General features: G+C 45.9%; 1 protein-coding gene across 1 annotated transcript; it reads left to right on the forward strand.

Moving 5' to 3' along the window:
* Positions 1-248: 248 nt before the first annotated feature.
* Positions 249-20,858, forward strand: greb1 (growth regulating estrogen receptor binding 1). Its single transcript, XM_071544412.1, has 33 exons — positions 249-412; positions 669-787; positions 1,067-1,243; positions 1,683-1,865; positions 3,912-4,028; positions 4,225-4,359; positions 5,908-6,066; positions 6,325-6,447; positions 7,865-8,050; positions 8,618-8,754; positions 9,022-9,298; positions 9,791-9,919; positions 10,086-10,322; positions 10,505-10,702; positions 11,322-11,505; positions 11,737-11,920; positions 12,145-12,281; positions 12,506-12,860; positions 13,039-13,154; positions 13,793-13,998; positions 14,209-14,719; positions 15,223-15,379; positions 15,584-15,686; positions 15,884-16,039; positions 16,372-16,508; positions 16,734-16,895; positions 17,913-18,117; positions 18,256-18,418; positions 18,559-18,677; positions 18,828-19,060; positions 19,396-19,596; positions 19,748-19,886; positions 20,695-20,858. The coding sequence occupies exons 1-33, from the start codon at positions 249-251 to the stop codon at positions 20,856-20,858; spliced, it is 5,973 nt and encodes a 1,990-aa protein (XP_071400513.1).
* The last annotated feature ends 489 nt before the right edge of the window (positions 20,859-21,347 follow it).

Consider the following 21,347-nt stretch of genomic DNA (forward strand, 5'->3'; position numbering starts at 1 on the left):
AAAACTGGTAAATTTCTACTTTGAATGCATGGGATTGGCAAAGCGTAGAGTATGAGTTGGGTGCATTCTCATTTACCACTCCTGGACACCCAGAAAACAGTGATCTGATTTCATCTGTGAATACCAACAAAAAGTTGTTTTTGTCAGCTTGCAAATAACATGTGAGTGTCCAAGACAAGCAGCGCGAGTCTGAACATTCAATGCCAAAAGGTCTGAACACAAGGCTACTGTGTTTTTGCAGGACGCCAATGGGGAACTCGTATGCGGGCCAGCTGCGGACCACACGCTTTGAGGAGGTTCTGCATAACTCCATTGAAGCTTCACTGAGGTCAAACACTGTGGTGCCTCGACCCGTCTTCTCACAGCTGTACCTGGAGACAGAGCAGGCAACGGCTCACAACGGTGGGTTGGATGTACCTACAGACGGACACACACACACACACACACACACACATACACATACAAAGAAAGCTGTTCTCAGGGTTATTTCAGGGTATTTCTCTCCATATCAGTCAAATTATACAAACATGCATGCACTCCTCTCTCTACCTCCCCCTCCTCCTGATCTCTCTTCCTCTCTATCATGCTGTATGCTTGTATCTGGCTGGCTTTCTCATTTGGCAACTGTATGTGTGTGTGTGTGTGTGTGTGGGTGTTTGTGTGCACGTGTCACCAACAGGTCGTGCAGAGAATGATGATGAGGAGGATGAAGATGGCTCGGAATCTAACAGTCCCCCAGTACCCTACCAGATGAAGCCCCCACCTGAGGGATGCTGCACCACAGATGGTATGCACACACACACACACACACACATACACACACACACACAAACACACTTCGTTCACAAAGGAACACACCCACACACAGAAAGAGGAGTTGGAGACATTGAAGAAGCCAGATGAACTCATACTCATCTGGTCCAAGCAACATCCAGACTTTTTATTTATGCTACAGATCTTTATAAGAAAAGTAATCCAAAAGTTAAACAAAATGTCAGGGGAGTAATCAGTAACAGATTAATTTTTGATAATAACCGTCCTGTCCCTGTCTTGCCCTCCTCTCCAGGCTTCTGTCAGGCAGGCAGGGACCTGCGTCTGTCCTCCCTGGCGTCGGACCCCGTGGATGTGCCGCCTGGGTTCCTGTTGGTGGGGGTCAAGTCGCCCTCCCTCCCCGACACCCTGCTGGTGTGTGCCGTGGACCGCCGCTTCCTGCCGGACGAACGGGGTCGCAATGCGCTGCTGGGTGAGACAGGAGACACGCACGGAAAAATGTTCTCCCTGTTGGGTGAAAACTTTGTATGTCCAAAACTTTTCAGGATCTAAGAAAAACAGCCTTGTTGACAATGCATTTTGATGTTATCCAGTGGGTTTTGAAAGAGTTTCATAAGGGCAAGAGGTTGGAGAACCCATAGAGAATTAATTTCTCTACCCAACCAACTGAGGAAGTGAAGAAAGGAAGGAAGCGCCCATGAGCAAGGCACTTAGCCCTTAACTGCTCCGACTCCAGCGGAGTTGCTTAATGGCCTACAGTAGAAGACTGCGTATTAGACAGCTTCTAGGCATGAATGTGTGCACTTACAACCCTAATGTGTTGTGATCTAATGTGTTTTTCTGTGTGTGTGTGTGTGTGTGTGTGTGTGTGTGTGTGTGTGCGTGCGCGTGCGTGTGCGTGCTCATTCCAGGCTTCTCTGGGAACTGTATGGGCTGTGGAGAGAAGGGCTTCCGCTATTTCACCGAGTTCTCCAACCACATTAACCTGAAGCTCAGCACCCAGCCCAAGAAACAGAAGCACTTGAAGTACCATCTGTACCGAAACAACCAGGGCGTCCTGGTCAAAGGAGCTCCCATCTGCTGGAGAGGACACGGTAAGAGAGGGCGACCGAGGCCGAGACAGAAACTGTACAGGGCAAACAAAGTGATTGTGATTCTGATTTTAATCCACCAGAAACACTCGTTGGATGCAGCAAAATTAGACCTGCAAATTTTCCCAAAAGGTTTTTTTGGTTATTTGTTGTGGTGTCAGGCTGCAGTGAGTAGGATAAACATCAGGGCTGTCCTTCAGTTCAGTCAGTTTCAGTCCTTTAGACTCTGTAGGGAGAAAATGATGTGTTATGTTTTTTTTTAAAGCCCCATAGATTGCTTTTTTAAAATTATAGATACGGATGCTAATTTGTCTTGCTTGTTTTTTTTATTATTATTGTTATTTTAGATATAAATATGTATTTATCTTATTTTTGTCACCCCAAATATCTAGAATTTATACTTTATTATGAATATTGAATTATTGACTTATTTCATGCTTCAGTAATTATGGTTATGAATAATTCATTGGCCTGGATCCCAGGGCAAGTAAAATATCTAATTTTGGTTCGATGCTGATGAAGTGGTAAAACCTGACCTGCCCCAGCATCAATGGGGAAGCTGTGAGTTCACTGGTCTGACCAGCTGGGCAGGTAGCGAAAGCCTTGAGGGCAGAGGTCAAAGGTGAGAGTTTAGAGCGTGCACACAGGTCACGGCCTGGGGGCAACCCATCGAATTATAATGGAGTGAAAGGGCGCATCCTGGTGCATCATGGTAACCCTGTAGATATTGTATCCACTCTGTACATCTATCCTAATCCCGAGCTTATTTCTCCTCTCCTGTAACTCCGGAGGGCAGGAGTCAAAGTTCAGTGTTTAGTGGGCACTGAGAGGTCGGGACCTGGGGCCTGGGGCCCGGGGCCCGGGGCTTATCCCTGGAGTTATAATGGATAGAAAGAACGCCTCCTGGCGTGTCACGGTAATCTCATTAGATGCTCTATCCCAAAGCTTTTATGGAACTATTGAAGTGCCCACTGATTCAGTTTTTACTTCCTAGAAATAAATTCTGTTTCTTTGCAATATTGGCCAAAACTCTGCTGACAGGCCACAGCTGTATTTGTTACCAGCAGCATTATCTTAATGAATATTCTATCAGGAGCTGTTGGGAGCTGTTGGAGCCGCGATGCTTTTAGCGGCAGAAATCTCTCTAGCTGCCTCCGGTTAGTTGCACTTGTGCCTGTCACTGGTGAGTCACTGGTGTGACTCCAGATCCATCTATTTACTGTAGTATGGCATACAGTCTACCTTAAATTCCCTCCATAGCCCCTTTCACACATGAAATCCATAAAACCCATTTAATTTTTAATTTTTGCTGTAAAGGTAGCAGTTTCTGTTGTTCACACAAGACATGCCTTTCTGCTCTTTTAATGTAATGCTGCCATTTACACAATACTGGCAATACAGTTCAATTCCACTGTTATTAAATTATGTTTAATCACCGGAGTCACTGCAGTTTGAAAACATGGCGGGCTAATCTCTCTGTCTGCATTTTCGTCAAAAAAGTAAAGCTCCAGTCCGTTGTATAGTGGTTTGTATTTCCCTCCTACAGTTGGACAACAGAGCATCCTGACGTTGTGCTGCTTGTGCCGTTAATGTTACAGCATCGTTCACACATACGGTCGATACGGAACTTTACTAGTAAGGTTACAACGTCTTGAGCAGTGAAATTGGCAGAACTGATTTACTGGGATTTCAACACCATTTACGGAACAGGCTGCATGTGTGAAAGGGCTCATACCAGTCATTCCCTTTCCCTTCTTTCCCTCCTCTGCTGGAGGGCCTTCTGAGCTCCTTTTTACGACTCAAGTCCTGTCTGTTATTATTTGGTGCCGCAGACCTGTCCTGGTATTGAAATGCTCAGCTAATTGCTGGTAACAGTTTCCACAATGAGTTTTTTTCACTGAAAACAATAAGCACCATGAAGACTCGCCTTTGTCTCACGTTGCTCAGTTGCTCACATTCTTCCAAAACTGCCATTTAGATCAACCAACATTCCAACTTTGTCTCACTGTGTATATTGTGTGTGTGTGTGTGTGTGTGTGTGTGTTTCAGATGGCAGAGTGAGACAGTTGGGGTCCAGCCTCTCAGAAGGGCATGTGACATCAGATGAACAGTCGCCCAGCCTGCCGTTGACTGCTCACCCTGCACATACACCTGGCAGCTACACAGGTAACACACACACACCACATGCACACACACAGATGCAGACACACAAGGTGGATATCAAATCAAAGAATACCAAGTTGATGCTTGGGTTTTGTGGAGAATCACGTGTAATTGTGTGGAATCACACGCAATGTGTCATGTAATGTAGAAGTTAATGTAATTCATTCATTCATTTTCCTCCTGTGTCTGTCTGCAGCAGGCTCCCATGTGGACCCCATAGGTCCGCCTCACATGGCTGATGTCCCCCCGTCGCTGACAAACGGCAGCCATGCTGTTCCCCCCGTCACCCAGCCCCCCTTAAATCACTCAGGACCTGGGAGACCCTCTGCTCTAGGTATGTGCACACCGGAGAGCTTTAGGAAGCATTAAATGTAGATGCAGAAGTAGTAGAAAAAGAGCCACTTCAGCTCCTTGTTGCGCTCACTCTGTCTGGTCCAACTTACTTTACACATACTGGTCATACACTTCATTTTAATGACAGTTGATGTATTTTTAAAAATATTATTTTACTTTTTGTCTATCTTTTTTAACCCAAGGAAGGATTTAGGATTTTGCCCTTTTTTCACATTTATATAATAAATCTGTTTAACTAAAAAAAAAAAAAAAACAGGAAAATATGCCCAACAGAAACAACCTCCTCTCACATCCATCCCCACACACACATGCCATCAGAGAGACCGTGAGAGGAGGAAACTGTGTGTGTGTGTGTGTGTGTGTGTGTGTGTGTGTGTGTGTGTTGTCATTAACTCCCCTCCCCCTGGTGTCTTCACACTCTTTCTGAAAGGGAGAGCTCCTACCAATATCACTCTAACAGCCTCCCCAGGAGCCGAGTGCAGTTTGTGTGTGTGTGTGTGTGTGTCTGTTTTAACACCCCCTCCATACAGGAGCCAGTCGGCTGCATTGTGTGTGTCCTTTGTTTTCCCTGCTTTCATTTGCCAACACTTGGGGCACTAAAACTTCTCCCTCCCACCTTCCCCTTCTTTCTCCCGCTGCCTCTCCCTCTCCCTCAGTCTATCACCTCTATAAAAAGGGGTTGTAAAATTCCCTCTCTCTCCCTCTCTTCCCTTTTCTCTCTGCCCCTCTCTCCTTTCTGTCTGCAGCTGAGTGAAAGGCTTCCTTCCTGTCTACAGTATGTTGTATTTTTCATGGCCTCTTTAACAAGTGGGCCTTTTGTGTGTCACTGCATTTCAACAGAAAGTTGAGAGGAAGAGCAAGAGACAGGTTAATGTACGACTAAAATACTACCACTTTCCATTACTGTATCGACAGAAGTCCATCCTAAAACAGAATTATCTTCCTGTGATTAGTGGGTTATTTGGTCAAGGGTAACCAGGGGCATGTGAATAATAATAATAATAAGAAGAATGAGATCAAGAAAAATCTGTTTATTACTTTAAGTTTGAATTAAATTAAATGTTATAATGGGTTTCAGCGCTAGTTGCTACATGCCTGTCAGCCATGAGTGTCTTGGCAGCTGAAAATATAACAATGAACATTAAATCAAATCCCCAGTAACAGCTACTACAACTTAACAAGTAACATGACTGCTAACGTACACTTAGCACAACAAAGTCCAAAAAACAACATGCAAAACCTAAATCAAGCAATCTAATGTTGCAACATGGCGCCACTTACCTCATCAGTAAATGAAGGAACTTGAAATTACTCTTCTACTAGCAAGGGAAACGCTTCCACATGCAATTTAAATTGTAGAGAAATGTGAAATGGAAAAGGCAATCTTCTGATGTGGATGCTCGCCGACACAGGGGTACATTCAGAAAATCGAACTTGCTGTGAACATTTTCCGTCTGTCTGACATTTTCCAACTCCTATTAAGACATTTTGAAATGTGTGTAAAAACGTCTTGTTATCTGTCCTGCAGGGCCCCATGCGAATGCTGGACCCCCTAAAAAGAGACACAAGGGCTGGTCCCCTGAGTCTTCTGCCTCTGCTGTGCCCGAGAACACTGTGAAGACGCCACCATCTTCATCAGCTTCATCAGCATTATCATCCTCTGCCATGCCGAATGGAGCCAGATTAGGTAAAAAGAAGGGAGAAGAGGGATATATAATACATGTATATATATAGATATAGATATAGATATAGATATAGATATAGATATATATAAGTATATACATATATATAGAGAGAGAGAGAAATGAGGATTGGAGAGAGAAACAGATGAGCGAGAAAGATGTGTAGGTGGATTATTATTATATAAATGATAAATGTCCCAGCAAGACAATTCATGCTGCTTGCTGCAGTGTAAATGTATTGCCACGTGTTCTCGCCCGTCCAGAAGCTGCAGCCCCAGTGAGTGTGTCCCAGGGGTCCTTAACCCCGCTGTCTCCCCCTGGGCTGTCTGTAACAGTGCCTGATCAGCTGCTGCACACCTGCAGACTACAACCTGTCATCTTCAAAGGTCAGACTGTGGCTCTATGTGTGTGTGTGTGTGTGTGTATATGTGTGTGTGTGCGTGTGCGTGCGTGCATGCGTGCGTGCGTGTGCGTGTGCGTGTGTGCGCAAGTGTTGCTCAGGATGCTGGTAGATTAGACTTACTAACCAGCCCCAGTCATTATTTACTAGCTGTTGGCTGGAGACTGGTGATAATTTGCCACCTGACTGTCTGTCAGTGCTGGAGTTGGTTCCCAAGCAGGAGCAGGTGAGGTCTGTGGGAACCAGCCAACAGATGGCTGTGTCAGCTCCCTTCTCCTCCTCACAGGTCAAAGGTCAACCGACACCCAAGGCTGTTTCTCAGCCTTTCTGCCCTCATCCTCCACCCCTCCATCCCTTTCACCCCTCTACTTGTATCACCTGTCGACCGCTAAACATGACCATTCAACCTCCCTCCCCATCTTTTATCAATCTAAGCCCTTCCTATGTCTAGTCTGTCTCCTTACCTCCTCCTCTCCTCTCCTTTTATCCACTTCTTTACTTATCCTCCTGTATCACCTATCTGGCCCTCCACCTCACCTCCCAACCTCCTCTCCTGTCTCTAATATTACCTATGTACCTGTAACACTGCTTTCCACCTTTTACCGAACCCCCTTTCACTTATTCCTCTTCTCTCCACCTGTCAATCCACCTGTATCGCCCCTATTCCCCTCCACCCTTCTATGTTTAGTACCTATCTTTTGCAAATGTGCATAGAAACTGTAAAACACTTGAACTAACAAAAGAGAGTGCTTCAAAGAGGGGTTTCAACTGTCATAGCAGCAACCTAGGACATAACTAATTCTTCCATCCCTTTCTGCTCTCCACACCTCCCCTTTTTCATCTCTCCCTTCCACTGTCTTTTCTCCTCCTCCCCCTCCTCCTGTCTACCTTCCTCCTTTTCTACCCCCCACACCTTCCCTATTTCATCCCTCGACCTCTCTCGACCTCATTTCCCTCCACTTTCCCCTCTCTTTGCACCCTCTACCCCCGAATCTCCCATTGCACACACTCACCTGTATCATCTATCCCTTTCTTGCTTGGGGATAGATCACGCTGCATTTTCCCGCCACCCGATCCTGGTGCGTGTGTCTGTGTTTGTTGTGTGTGTGTGTGTGGGTGTGTGTCTCCATGCGTGCATGTGTGTGTTTTCATGACTGTCTGTGATTTCATCAGTTCATTTGCTGCTGTAACAGATATTTTGCATCAAAATGTAGAAAAATGTTGAAGTGTGTGCTTCCATTGGAATTGTCTTTTTTTTTTACATTTAAGAATGACTCTTTCTGCAAAATAGATTATGCAAGTATTCATCCATTCTTCCACTTATCCATTTATTCTCATCCGTCTATCTATTCATCCATCCTATCTGTCGATTGGTTCTGCAATCTCGCCTCTCTTCCACCCAGGTCACGGCCCTCTACCCCAGTTGACTGGCAATGTGAGTGAAGTGCTGGTCAGTTCTCTGCTCCAGAGTTGTTACCTCAGCTCCCAGACGCTGCCCAGAGTCTACCAGCACTACGGACCTTCACCCATCCAGCCTTTGTCCACCGAGATGCAGATTCTGCTCACCGTCTACTACCTGGTTCAACTAGGTCAGTTTAAAAGTCCAGAATCTCGGTGTAATCCTAAAATATTTAAATGAAAATGGTTAATCACAATTGCAATGGCCTCACAGTTCACCCATTCATGGCTTTGCATAAGTGTCATTACATTGAATTGACATTTATTATTCTCAGATTTATTGACTAAGCTCTTGAATTAATAACTTTAAAATGTATTTGGCACAACAGACCTGAGATCTGAAAGTTACTGTATGCAGTCTGTTTATCTGCTTTTTGTGGCATATCTTGAGTTCTCCATCATACGCTGTCTCCTCTACTGGCTTAGTGTAGAAATCTATAGACTAAATGGTAGGTCACACTGGACAGTTTTAACAGTGATTCTAAGCCAGACTGGACTATTCCAATTATCCTGTAGTGTGAACAGGCTCTGGTGCCAGCTCTGGCTATTTAGCAACACATACTAAAGACATATACAGTGAAGCTACTGTAAGGTGTTTTGGAGAAAAACATCCACCAAATGACAAATGTTACATGTTATATTATGTCTTATTGGTAACTATTTCTTATACTGGGTCATGTCTCATCTGCGTCCCCAAGGCCCTGACCAGGTGCCTCTGATTGAGGACTTGGAGCAGATATTCATGAGGTCCTGGAGGGAGTCCCACCTCAGTGAGATCAGACAGTACCAGCAACCCCAGACACCCGCTGCCCCAGGGAGGCACTATGGCATAGAGGTGAGATTTTAATTGTTATATATGAAATTAATTATCTTTGGAAGAAAGAAAGCAACCAAGCAGAAAAAAATTTAGGCATTTAGTTGAGCTTCAGATCCAGAGCATCTTATAACGAGTGCAACAGTCAAATAAGCTTCAAGTCCTAGATACATACATTACATGACATTACAGAAAGAAACTGCAATGTACTGAAAATGCTATGATATTTGTAAATTAATAATAAATTAATGAATTAATTAAATACTCCTCCTTTTCCCCTATCCCCAGACGCCCTCCACCCTGCCCGGACTCCCCCAGCATCTCTCCCTGCCTCCCCAGAGCCAGCAGCCCCTGACCCCCAGCCAACTCCCCTGGCTCGCCCAGCTGGCTGCCTCCTCCTGCGGGGAGGGGGTGGTGGTGCTGGGGGAGCAGCTTGGATCTCTGGCTCAAGGCCTCAGCCAAACCTTTAGCAGGCTCATGGAGGGACGGCTGGCCAACACCAGCTACGTGGTCGTCATTGTCACCGCACCGGGACAGGAAACACAGTCCTGCGTGGTAGTCACAGGTGGGTGGGGATGGCGATTGGTGGGATGTGTTTTTGTATGTGTGTCTGTGTATGCTCCCAGTCAAAAGTTTGGACACACGCATTGTTCTTTATTTTTACTATTTTCCACATTTTAGAATAATAGTAAAGACATCAAAACTATGAAATAACAAATGGAATTATGCAGCGACCAAAAAAGTGTTAAACAAATGAAAACTATCTACTACTATTTTAGATTCTTTAAAGTAGCCGCCCTTTGCCTTGATGGAAAGGCAAAGGCTTTGGAAAGAAATTCATACATAGGCATCAAGTTCACTATTTATATTTGTCTGATAAACAAATTCAATCAGGTGTGTCCAATGTTTTGACTGATAGTGTATATGTGTTTTTGTGTGTGTGTGTGTCTTAAAATTGTCCTGATCGTGCTCTGACAATGTAAATGCCAAGACAGTAAAACATATTTTAATTGAGTGTGCGCGTACATGCTTGTGTGTGTGTGTGTGTGTGTTGCAGGTAAACACCAGTGCCGTGCCCTGGCAGAGAGTATGTATTCCCCCAGCGAGGGTCTGAGAGAAATCAACCACCAGCTCTCCTCCGGCCTCGCCCAGGAACTCACCCAGTACTGCAATTCCTTCGGACCAGGTGTGTGTCTGCCTTTTCATTTGTGTGTCTTATGATGTGTGTAGGCGTCGAGTGTTCACATGTTTTTTTGTATGTGTTTGTTTGTATGCACATGTGTGAGCATGTGCACGTAGTAGTGTGTTTGACAATAGCAGAACAACATGCTGTGCGCCTTTCTGTTCCTCAGATGGCGATGTGGATTCCCTGCTGGATAGCGCCACTATGGACAGCAGCCAGCCGTCTCCCTTATCTAGCAGTCAGGAATCAGCTGAAGAGAGGAGTCCCAAAAACACACACAGTCCCAAAGACACACACAGTCCAAAGGGTTTGCACACACACTGTTCAAAAGACTCACCCAGCCCGAAAGACGGATGCACGCCCAGCCCCAAAGACAGAGCCCCAAGTCCCAAGGACACCTGTTCAGGTGAGACACACACACATTTGTTTCAGTTGTTTTCAATGGTTTGGTCACAGCAGACTTGAGTCTCCTCCAAACCATGTGCCTCACGTTTTGGATATATAATAATAATGTTTAGAAATGTCTTTAATCGGCTAAGCTGCTATGTGTGTGTGTGTGTGTGTGTGTGTGTGTGTGTGTGTCTGTAGAATACCGTGTAGAGTGGCGTGAGGTGCGTCCCATCCAGCTGGCAGTAGCCAGGAAGCTGCTGTCCCATGTGTGTGCCATAGCAGACTCCAGCACTCAGAACCTGGACCTGGGCTCCTTCGACAGGGTCAGCTTCCTCATCCTGGTCCCGCCCTCCGAGGTCACATTTCAGCAGACTGTTCTCCACCTCTGGAGCTCCGGTTAGTCCTACCGCTCTTTGTTTCAGCTGTCTCTTTCCTCTGCTCTCTCTCTCTCTCTCTCTCTCTTCCGCATCCTGCTCCTTCTTTTCCTCCTACCCAGGTCCTTTGTCCTTTCTTCTTCTTCATCCACTAGAGATGCACTAACAGGATCTGTAGTATCAGGATCAAGGCCAATCCAGCTCCTGCACTCAAAATCTGATTGGCTAAAGAGAGTAAAGCAAAAGCAAAACGGATGGATTGGAAGACCTAACTATCCATGCGAAACGTCTCACAATCCTGAAAACCAACTAAATCCATACATGTTTTATCAATCTGTAAATAAATGCAAATAAACTTTTTTTGATGTCATCATGCACATTAAGTAATTCAAATGCATTTTTTATTGTATAAATGTATTATTATTGGAAATATATAGTATGTGGAATTGTTTCACATTTATTCAGATTATGGTTGGCTTTACACAAGTCGGGTGGTATTTGGTTGTTTATAGGAAAACACATTTGTGATTTTGTGATCATCCTTGTTTATTTACAACTCATGATATAAATTTGATAAAATCCATCTCTTGCTCGCTCTCTCTCTCTCTCTCTCTCTCTCTCTCTCTCTCTCTCTCTCTCAGGTGTTCTTCAGGAGCTTGGGGGTTTAGACCAGGAGTGTGTGTCTCAACGGGAGGCCGAGCATTACGTGGTGAAGATGGATCAGAGTGCCCAGGCTCGCATTGATGACCTCATCCAGGAAGCACACAGCAACTCCTATACTCTCTACATCCTGGTACATGACCACGCCCACTGGGACATTAGCAGGTGTGTGTACATGTGTGTGTGTGTGTGAATGTGTGCGTGTGCATGTGAGAGAGAGAGAGAGCGCAAGAGAGAGGGAGTGATACAGAGACTTGTTTACTTCTCATAAAAAATTGTATTGGCTTGATACCAACAATAACATCAAGGTTTTCTGTGTCTCTCTCTCCCTCTCTCTCTTTCTCTCTCCCTCTCTCTCTCTCTCCCTCTCTCTCTCTCTCTCTCTCTCTGTCTCAGTTCTGCCTACAGCAGCTCAGACAGCGGTTTGGGTCTGGTGGACAAGCTGTTGAACTCCAGACAGGTCAGAGAGGCTACAAACATCCTGGCTCTCCACGTCACCTCGTTCCCCTTCGCTCTGCAGACACAGTACACCCGCATCAGCCCCTACAATGAGATCCACTGGCCCTCTGCATTCAGCAATGTAAGAGTGTGTGTGTGTGTGTGTGTGTGTGTGTGTGTGTGTGTTGTATTTGAGTGCATCATCTCCTATAACAAAATACACTGTACGTAACACACACTAGCAGCACATTTATCGCTGTTGACACAAATGATTGACCAGGATTGACCAGGTGTTTGTATTTGTGTGTGTGTGTGTGTGTGTGTGTGTGTGTGTGTGTGTGTGTGTGTGTGTGTGTGTGTGTGTAGGATGTGGACCTGTACCATGAGAGGACGCGGTACTTTGGTGTGTCAGAGCTTTTAGAATCGACCCGCTCAGGGAGCAGCCTGCCTCTGATGAGATATGACTCCTCCTTTGAAAGCATGGCATCTACACTGGAAGAGAGGTAACACACACACACACACACACACCCAACACACATACAGACACGAGAGTGGACTTAACAAAAATGTTGAACTCACTTGTGTTACACCTGTTACACACAGGCCTTCAGAAATACATAAACCTTCATATGAAACCAGTTAACAGAAACAGCAATGCTCACTGTGTTTCTCTCTCACTCTGTTCCCCCCCCCCCCCTCTCTCTCTCTTTCTCTCTCTCTCTCCCAGGTTCCCTAAGCTCCACAGTGCAGTAATCCGGACCACAGTTCTGATCCAACATTACTGCGTAGCTCTAATGGCCGCATCCAGCCGAATTGGTGGCTCCCACCACTATCTCCACAAACACACCTCCGTGGAGACCCTGGAGATTGTCCAATCCCTGCTCACTGCCGCCCAGCGATGCCCCGCCCACCACGGTCACATGGTGCTGCTGCGGATCCCCTCGTTGGCTCTGGCGGCGTGGGCCCACCGACGGCTGTCCAACGTGAGGAGGCGGCTGGGCCTGGAGGAGAGCTTTGAAATCATACTGGGAAATCCCAGCCAAGCTCTGAACATAGGACAGAGCTTTACTGACCAGCTCAAGGTGGGGAAGCAGTTTAAAGTCATCAAATATAAGATCAATCGATTTATGGACAGACGGGCAGACTAATACAGAGAGAGAGAGAGAGAGAGAGAGAGAGAGAGACGGCTTGAAATTCAGTTGACCCTTCTTTTCATTTTCAGTTTTAATATTAATATTTTCTGTGTGTGTGTTTGCCCAGAGATGGCTGAAGGTCCAGGATGCTGACTGGGTTCCTCGTACCTACCTGGAGCTGGAGGCCCTGCCCTGCATCCTCATCCTGTCAGGAGCTGAACCACTGGGAGAGTCCCTGCCCAGGTATACACACTAAACCCTAAACCCTAATCCTGACTTTTGACCTCAACCCTAGGCCCTTTTACTGCATCCTCGTCCTGTCAGGAGCTGAACCACTAGGTGAGTCCCAGGTACATACACACACAAACAGAGAGGGAGAGACAGATGATTTAAGAGGTATTTATAGTTATCCTGCAGAAAACTGGAGTACCATGATGTGTGTCTATCTTAGAGTCTGTGTGTTTTGTGCTCTCCCTTCTTGGCTGCATGAGACACACACAGGCAGCTGAGGAGAGGTCAGGCTGACCTAAAAAAAATCACATGATACCACATCATGCTTTCTACTTAACCAAGGCTGCATGTTCTGTTTCTCATTGCGGACATTGGAAAGGATGTGTTGCTGCAAGTTCTCAACAGCACTGAGAGCTTTTCATGTTTTTAGCGCTCTCACCACCAAGTGCTACAGGTTAAAAAATATGTCAACTTCTAGCAAGCATGCTCAAAAAAGGTTTCAAAAGGTACATAGCACCAGCAGGAGTCACCAGTGCCTCTAACAAGCATCAGTTTAGTCACTATGGTGTGAGCTGTTTCCTGCAATGAAGCCACCTCTGGGTAAATAAAGTTCATCTGGAGTTTAAACAGTGAATCAACTCTGCCCCCAGGTCACTGAAGTACTGTGACCTGCGCGTGATAAGCTCCTCCTACCTTCAGCGTACCACGCTTGAGCAAGAGCTTGGATTGGCCGCTTACCTGGTGAAGGCCGAGTCGCGACCCCCACACAACCCCGGACCAGGAAGTGACCTGCTGGAGAGCGACGCCGACAAACTCAGCAGCACCGACAACGAGGAGGACGATGGGCAGGAGAATGGTGAGGGGGAACACGCATGAACACACACAGACACAACTGGTGGAGTCGTCAATTTTAATCCTGACCCTGGTTTATTCGCTGTGTTATGAATTCACAGTGTATAGCTCTGTCTGAAGGGAAACCGAGTGTTTTTAAGCATGAGGCTTGAACATAGTATCTTTCTCCCTCTATCCCGTTCTGATTTCTGTCTCCTCCCCTGTCTGTCTTCAGGAGACTCCCCTCCGTCATCCAGCCAGCCCCTCCAGTCCGGTCTAGACAGCGGAGGCTTAGAGCCCTGCGCTGCCCTCAACACCACCTCTCCTAACGCCCAGAGAGCGCCCATGGACACCTGCCAAGCCCAGACCCAAATACAGTCTCCTTCAAAGTCTCAGCCTCAACTTCAGCCGCAGTCCTTATCTCAGTCTCTACCCCAACCCCAACTTCAAAGTCAAACTCACCCGCAGCCTTTACCTCAAACCATTCCCCAGCCTCATCCTCAACCCCCGCCCCCTCCCCCCCGTTCTCATCGCCGGCCCTCCAAATCCACCTCCTCCGACTCCTTGTCCCCCCGCGCCTCCTCTCCTCACCAGAGCTGCTCCTGGGCGCGGGGGGTGAGTCGCCCGCCCTCCGTGCTCCTCCCCCGGGCCGTCTACGACATCATCACGGCCAGCGACGGCAGCGGGCTTCCACGCTGCACCTCCTTCCTGCCGCACATGTCGGTCGCCTGGGCCAGTAGCTTCAGGTAGGTGAAAAACACACACGTACACACTTACACATCTGACCGTCTCCTGGGTTAGTAGATTCAGGTAGGATAAACACATTGAATGTACACAATAACACAATATCACAGATACAAAGCTGTTGATTTATTAGCCTCACTGTTTTGGTTATGGTGGATTTGTTTATTTAAAGGGAAACCAAACACAGAGCCTACCTTTCAGGTTGGACTTCTACTGGTTAAAAACATGCTATTGCAACTGCAATCTGCTATTGGCTGATCTTGGTCACTATTGGATGATCAGTGACAAACCATGACAGAACAGGTAACCTACATCACAGGTGACCAAGATCAGCGAATCTGATAGAAATAAACAAAACAAGAACAAAATAAGATTTTTGTGTGCCCACTTAATATGTCCTGGCAAGATCAGTTGGAAAAAGTCTTATTAAAACAAGTGTAATCATAAACTGTGCTCTGTGTGTGTGTGTGTGTGTGTGTGTGTGTGTGTGTGTGTGTGTGTGCAGGCCCCTGCTGAGTAAGATGATGACGTGCACAGAGCAGTCACTCTACTACCGCCAGTGGACGGTTCCCCGCTCCTACCACATGGACAGCAGCAATCGCACCGAGGGACGCAGCGACAACTTTCACCCTCGCAGGTTGCTGCTCAGTGGACCCCCACAGGTACTCCTCTTTCTTTCTTTCTTTCTTTCTTTCTTTCTTTCTTTTTGATCTTTCTGATCTGTGTTGTAATGCCATGTATTCTTTGACTGCCTCGTGTTATCCCTGTGTCCTGAAAACTGCTCTGTATTCTGATACTACGTGTGTGTTTTACATTGTTGACCCTTTGTTCTAATGCTGTGCTCTGGTTTTTCTGTTCATGGTCAGGTGGGTAAGACAGGAGCGTACCTCCATTTCCTGGGTATTCTGTCTCGGATGCTGATCAGGCTGATGGAGGTGGACATCTACGATGAAGAGGACATCAACTACAGTCAGTATATTAGCAGCAGCAGTAGCCATCTTTTCTCGGCAGGGTTTGCCATGGCCTAACCAAGACGCCTAAATTATGTCTAATAATACAGTCTAATAATCTAATCTAATATTCACAGTGCTGTACATTTATGCATAATGTGCGTGTCTCTGTTTGTGTGTGTGTGTGTGTGTGCGCATATCTGTTTGTGTATGTAGGTGCCCAGGTGGAGGGGGTGCAGTACCACCCACCCAGTGCCGCCTGGCCCAGCCCGGACATTATGAGGACGATGCCCTTCGACTACCCCATCCATGACCCCAAATACGATGACATCAGTGCTGTCTATTGCCCTGGATTTAAACCCAGTGCTGACGGTAGGCACACACAGACTAACAGACAGACAGACAGACAGACAGAGAGATACACATAGACCGACAGACAGGCAGCTACAGCCACACACCATCCACAACCACAAATATGGTGCCGTTACCATCCACTGCCCCAACTACATGGTTACTACTGATGGCAGAGAGAGAGGAAGGAGGGAGAGAGAGATGGAGAGAGCAATAGGAAGTAGAAAAAAGAGAGCGCCTCCTGCCTTGACTACTGGTCCAGCACCAACAGCAGGAACAGTAAAGAGAGAAAGACAAAAACAAAACTGTCTTTGGTCGTCCTAACCTGCCTTTGCCCCTCCTGTCTCACCCAGGAAACCCTGTGCGTCAGGAGGATGTGTACCTACGCCGGCGGACATCCAGGATCAAGCTGTCTAAATACGCAGCCTACAACACCTACCACCACTGTGAACAGTGTCACCAGTACATGGGCTTCAACCCCAGATACCAGGTCAGCGGAACACACACACACACACACACACACACACACACACACACACACACACACACACACACACACAGACAATACGATGAATCACATTCATGCTGTTTTTAAGATGTGAATAATGTAAATGTCATAGGCAATGCTGCATGCCCTCAACTTCTCCCACACACATATAGAGTCTCTCTCTCTTTCCCTCACTCTCTCTGATGAAATATTCTTCTCCGTATTCAGATGTATGAGTCAACCCTGCATGCCTTCACCTTCTCCCATCTACTGCTTGGGGAAGAGATCCAGCTCTACTTCATCATCCCCAAGTCTAAAGAGCACTACTTCAGCTTCAGCCAACCAGGGGGCCAGCTGGAGAGCATGAGACTGCCCCTTACCTCCGATTGGGTCGGTCTTACATCTTCATCAATTGAACATCTGCTTCTAACCTCTTGATGAAATTGCTTGTTGTGTCATTGGCGATACTCTGTATTCGTTTTAGGGATTTTCATCCAAGGAAATTTAATCCAATCCAATCAAAGCACCTCCGAAGCTTTTATATATGCTAGAGCCATTCTTCAGTCAGTCCAGAATGCAGTGTCAAATTAAAGACTGAGATTAAGAGTCCTTTATTTTTTCAGTTTACAAGGTTATCAGAATTTGTGTCTCTGTTAATCCCTCCTAGCAGACACATATAAATCCTACCACATATGTATTCTTTCAGAGGGTCAGATTGCAGGGTGGTCCATAGTGCAGCACCCTTATTTCTCCACTAGATGTTGCCATAGGCCAGACTGCTGCTCTAATGGCCCTTATGAGGCAAGATGATTCCCCTAGTGCAGGTACTCCCAAACATTCTCATGTCAAATAGGTACACAGTAGTTCACAGATGCCCAGGAAGAGTTTATCTTAGGGCCCCCTGTCTGAGAAGATTTTCATTGTTGGATATGATTTAGTGCAGAACTAGAAAACTATCTGTACTGCAGGTGGGGAGAAGAGTGAGACCTCTGATCAAAACAGTCATTCCTATAGCATTCTCTCTCTGTATCCCAACTTCAAATGAGATGAAATAACAGTGACATTTAACTAGTCCTTATTTTGCTTGGGTCCTCTTCAAAGACCCCTAAGGGTCTGTGCACCCCACTTTGGAAGCCACTGCTCTTTCCTGCTAACAAAGACAGTAAAAAAGTCAGAACGCAGTTTCTCTAGTGGAATTAATGATTCAGTTAAATGAATATCTCCATTGCAGTGACTACGTAATTCTCTAATACTAAAGGTGGATGTGTTTTTACCATTGACTATGACAATTGTTCTCTCAGGATCCTATACTTATTTCTAAATTTGTCTATTGTATTTTAATTATGTCTTGATGAATTACACCTTGAAATATAGTTATTTTGATATTGGACTTTTTTCCTTTTCCAGAGCCCAGACTGCATCAAGAGTCCCATCTTCACGCCGACCACAGGGCGCCATGAGCACGGTCTGTTTAACCTGTACCACGCCATGGACGGAGCCTCACATCTACACATCCTGGTGGTCAAAGAGTACGAGATGGCTGTCTACAAGAAGTACTGGCCCAACCACATCATGCTGGTGCTGCCCACTGTCTTCAATGGAGCTGGGATAGGTATGTTATTGCTACTAATCATGCCTTCAGTAGAGACACTTAATTGATGACATTTAATGACATTTAATTGATCATGTTTATTCATTTTAATTATATTTAGTACAGCTCACCATGTTAATAAGCCCTTTTCTCCTCCAGGTGCTGCCCACTTCCTGATCAAAGAGCTGTCCTATCACAACCTGGAGTTGGAGCGGAGTCGTCGTTTGGAGGGAGGGGGGCCGGCGGGGGATGTCTGGCCCTGCATCATCCTTGCTGACGACTCGTGTGTCATGTGGAACATAGTGGACCTCGACGCACGCAGGTACACACACACATTTTCTGCATATGAATCAGTGTGAAGGACAAAAAACAGCTTTAGCTTGTATTAAAAATAAGCATGTTCTTAATCTTAATTGAATTGCATTGTTCTTAACAAAGTTACACTTTTTTTGCTGTCTTTAGCGGTCCAGTAGAGCGTGCGGTGTCTCTGAAGCAGGTCTTGCAGCACATGGAGGCCTGTCCGGACCTGGCCCACTACGGGCTCTGCGGGATCAGGAAGTGGAGCAGCCGTGGACTCACAGGTCAGGGGCCAGGAGGTCAGAGGGTCTGGGAATGCCTGGGACCATTTCCATGGCATTTCAGCCTCACTAATTAGCATACAATGGAAATGGAAATGGAAATGCCTAAGATCTCAAGTCAAGTTGTTGTTGCTTTGGTTTTGTTATGTCCAGGTCACAGGCCCAGAGAGCCGTTCTCCAGAGGTCACCTCCACGACTTCCTGCTCCTCAATGTGGATCTGAGTCAGAACGTCCAGTACGACCAGAACCGCTTCACCTGCCACGATGTGGACTTCACACTCCGGCTGCACAGCGCCGGGCTGCTGGTCTGCCGATTCAACAGCTTCAGTGTCATGAAGAAGCAGATTGCCATAGGAGGATACAGGACATTTATTATCAAGACTAAGGTAGGTGCTCAAGAGGCATGAATACACAGCAGCACACACTCGTTACAGAACGTAACAGAGAGACAGAGGAGGATTCAGGGGATTTCTGTTATGCAACGTCTAGACAGATTATTGACCGAAAAGTAGTGCAATAATAAGGTCAAAATAAATTATGTTAGCTAAACTTAGCCACTACTAAATGCATATAATATGAGTCATAAGACAAAACAGAACACTTAAACAATTACCCAGGACCAAAGGCCAATCTAAACTACTATCTATCTAAACTTCACATGAAAAAAGTCATAAATGTTTTTCAAGTATTTAAATGAAACAAAATTTTGAACATGTTCCAGATGACGGATGTTCCCACCTCAGTGGGGCCCTCACAGTATGTCTGTGCCCCAGACAGCAAGCACCTTTTCTTGGCCACACCAGCCCAGCTCCTCCTGGAGAAATACCTCCAGCACACCAGCCAGAGACTGTTCCCCCTCAGCACCAAGAACTACACACACCCTGTGCTGTCTGTGGACTGTTACCTCAACCTGGGACCTGAGGTATACAGCACGCACACACACACACACACCTATATTTACAAACCTATATTTCACACACCTATATTTACAAATGGTAGGAAGTTTGACTTGACTTGACCAAGAAGTATGTGAATGCACTGAAGGTCACATACTTCCCGCCTCCTCCCTGTAGGTGACGGTGTGTTTCGTGAGTTCCAGACCGCACTCCATCAACATCAGTACCACAGGACTTCTGTTCAGCGGCCTCCTCCTCTGTTTCTCTGACTCCTTCGTCACACCTGGCTTCCTCAAGAAGTTCACCTTCCTCAAAGGTACAAAGGCAGACCAAACACACAGTACAGACAAACACAGTATGTGTTATATAATAGATGATAGTAGAAAAAAATGCCAGCACTCATAATGTCCTTTTGTCCTTTTATTGCATGGGCAGATATATAATAGGCGACACAACTCTGTATTATAGAGTACAATACACATACACCCACAATGCATTCAATCTTTTCAGCCGGAAACCCAAATGAGAAATTTGGTCTTTAATTACATGAATACATTACCACATTAATTTTGAGACATTAGTATAATTACAGTTAACAAACAAGACCATCGCCAGGAATATTGGCAGCCTCTACTATGCATTTCACATTGGGTGCTACCGAGCTGGATTTCACAGGAAATCTGCTGTATTGTTTTATGGCACAGAGCAAGAAGAGGGTTGCTGTTCTTCCAAATGCACAAACAGAGCTAAAGCTTTCACAGTTTCTCACAATGGCAGAAGGTGGAAGGTGGAGTGAACGGCCGATGGAAAAATCACTTCCAACATGTTTATCTGCCTTAGTAAAGTGAAAGAGAAAACCTTTGACTGAAGTACCTCTTTGTGACAGAAACACTAGCACTATCACAGAAACACAATACCACTGGCTTGAGATAGAAGCTACTAATCTTGCCATCACAGTTAATTTGACAATGATATATTGATGCTTCAAAATGCTACACGTTTCAACTTTAAGTCATTTTGTTTCCCAGGTCATAGTTTAACTCTGTCTCTCTTTCTGTCTCTCTCTTCTTTCTTTCTCTTTCTCTTTTTCTCTCTTTCTTTCTCTCCTCCCTGCCTCTCTTCAGGAGCGACTCTGTGCGTCATCAGTGCAGATCGTAGCTCCTTGAGGCAGACGGTGGGCAGGCTGGAGCTGGAGGAGGAGTGGAGATTCAGGCTGAGCGACGAATTCCAGACTGCCAATGCCAAGGAGGACCGACCGCTCTTCTTCCTGACCGGGAAACACATATGACTGGCACACATTTATACGGCGGGCTGGAGAGAATCACAATCAGAATCACTTTATCCACCAAATACAATAAATGTACAGGAATATGTCGTGTTGGCATCGGTGCAGAAACATATCAACCACTTCCACAGTAATACAGTAGATACTGACACCCGGTAAAAGGACAAAAAGACCTTAAATACACTTCAAGTGGACAATGCATGACATACAATAGACAGTATACTATGCATATCACCTAGTCCCATGTGACACATTGGCAGCACATCAGGAAGTGGATATGAAACCTAGTCCATTACCCTTCAATGCACACACACATTAATAGCAGTTGGAGGTGAAGTGCAGGTTTCAGATTGCCAACGCTAAGGAGGACCGATTGTTGTTTTCAGTCATGGAGGACACAAGGTTTTTCAGGAAACCTTAAGGATTTTTCAGGAGGCTTTTCAGGAAACCTTAGTTAAAATGCTGGTGAATTTGTGCTTTGGTTTGTTTACC

This window comes from Centroberyx affinis, unplaced genomic scaffold, assembly GCF_046629955.1.
Source record: "Centroberyx affinis isolate AG114_WGS23_722 - 3 ecotype Tasmania unplaced genomic scaffold, CSIRO-AGI_Caff_v1 ptg004565l_1, whole genome shotgun sequence".
Classification (NCBI taxonomy): Eukaryota; Metazoa; Chordata; class Actinopteri; order Beryciformes; family Berycidae; genus Centroberyx; species Centroberyx affinis.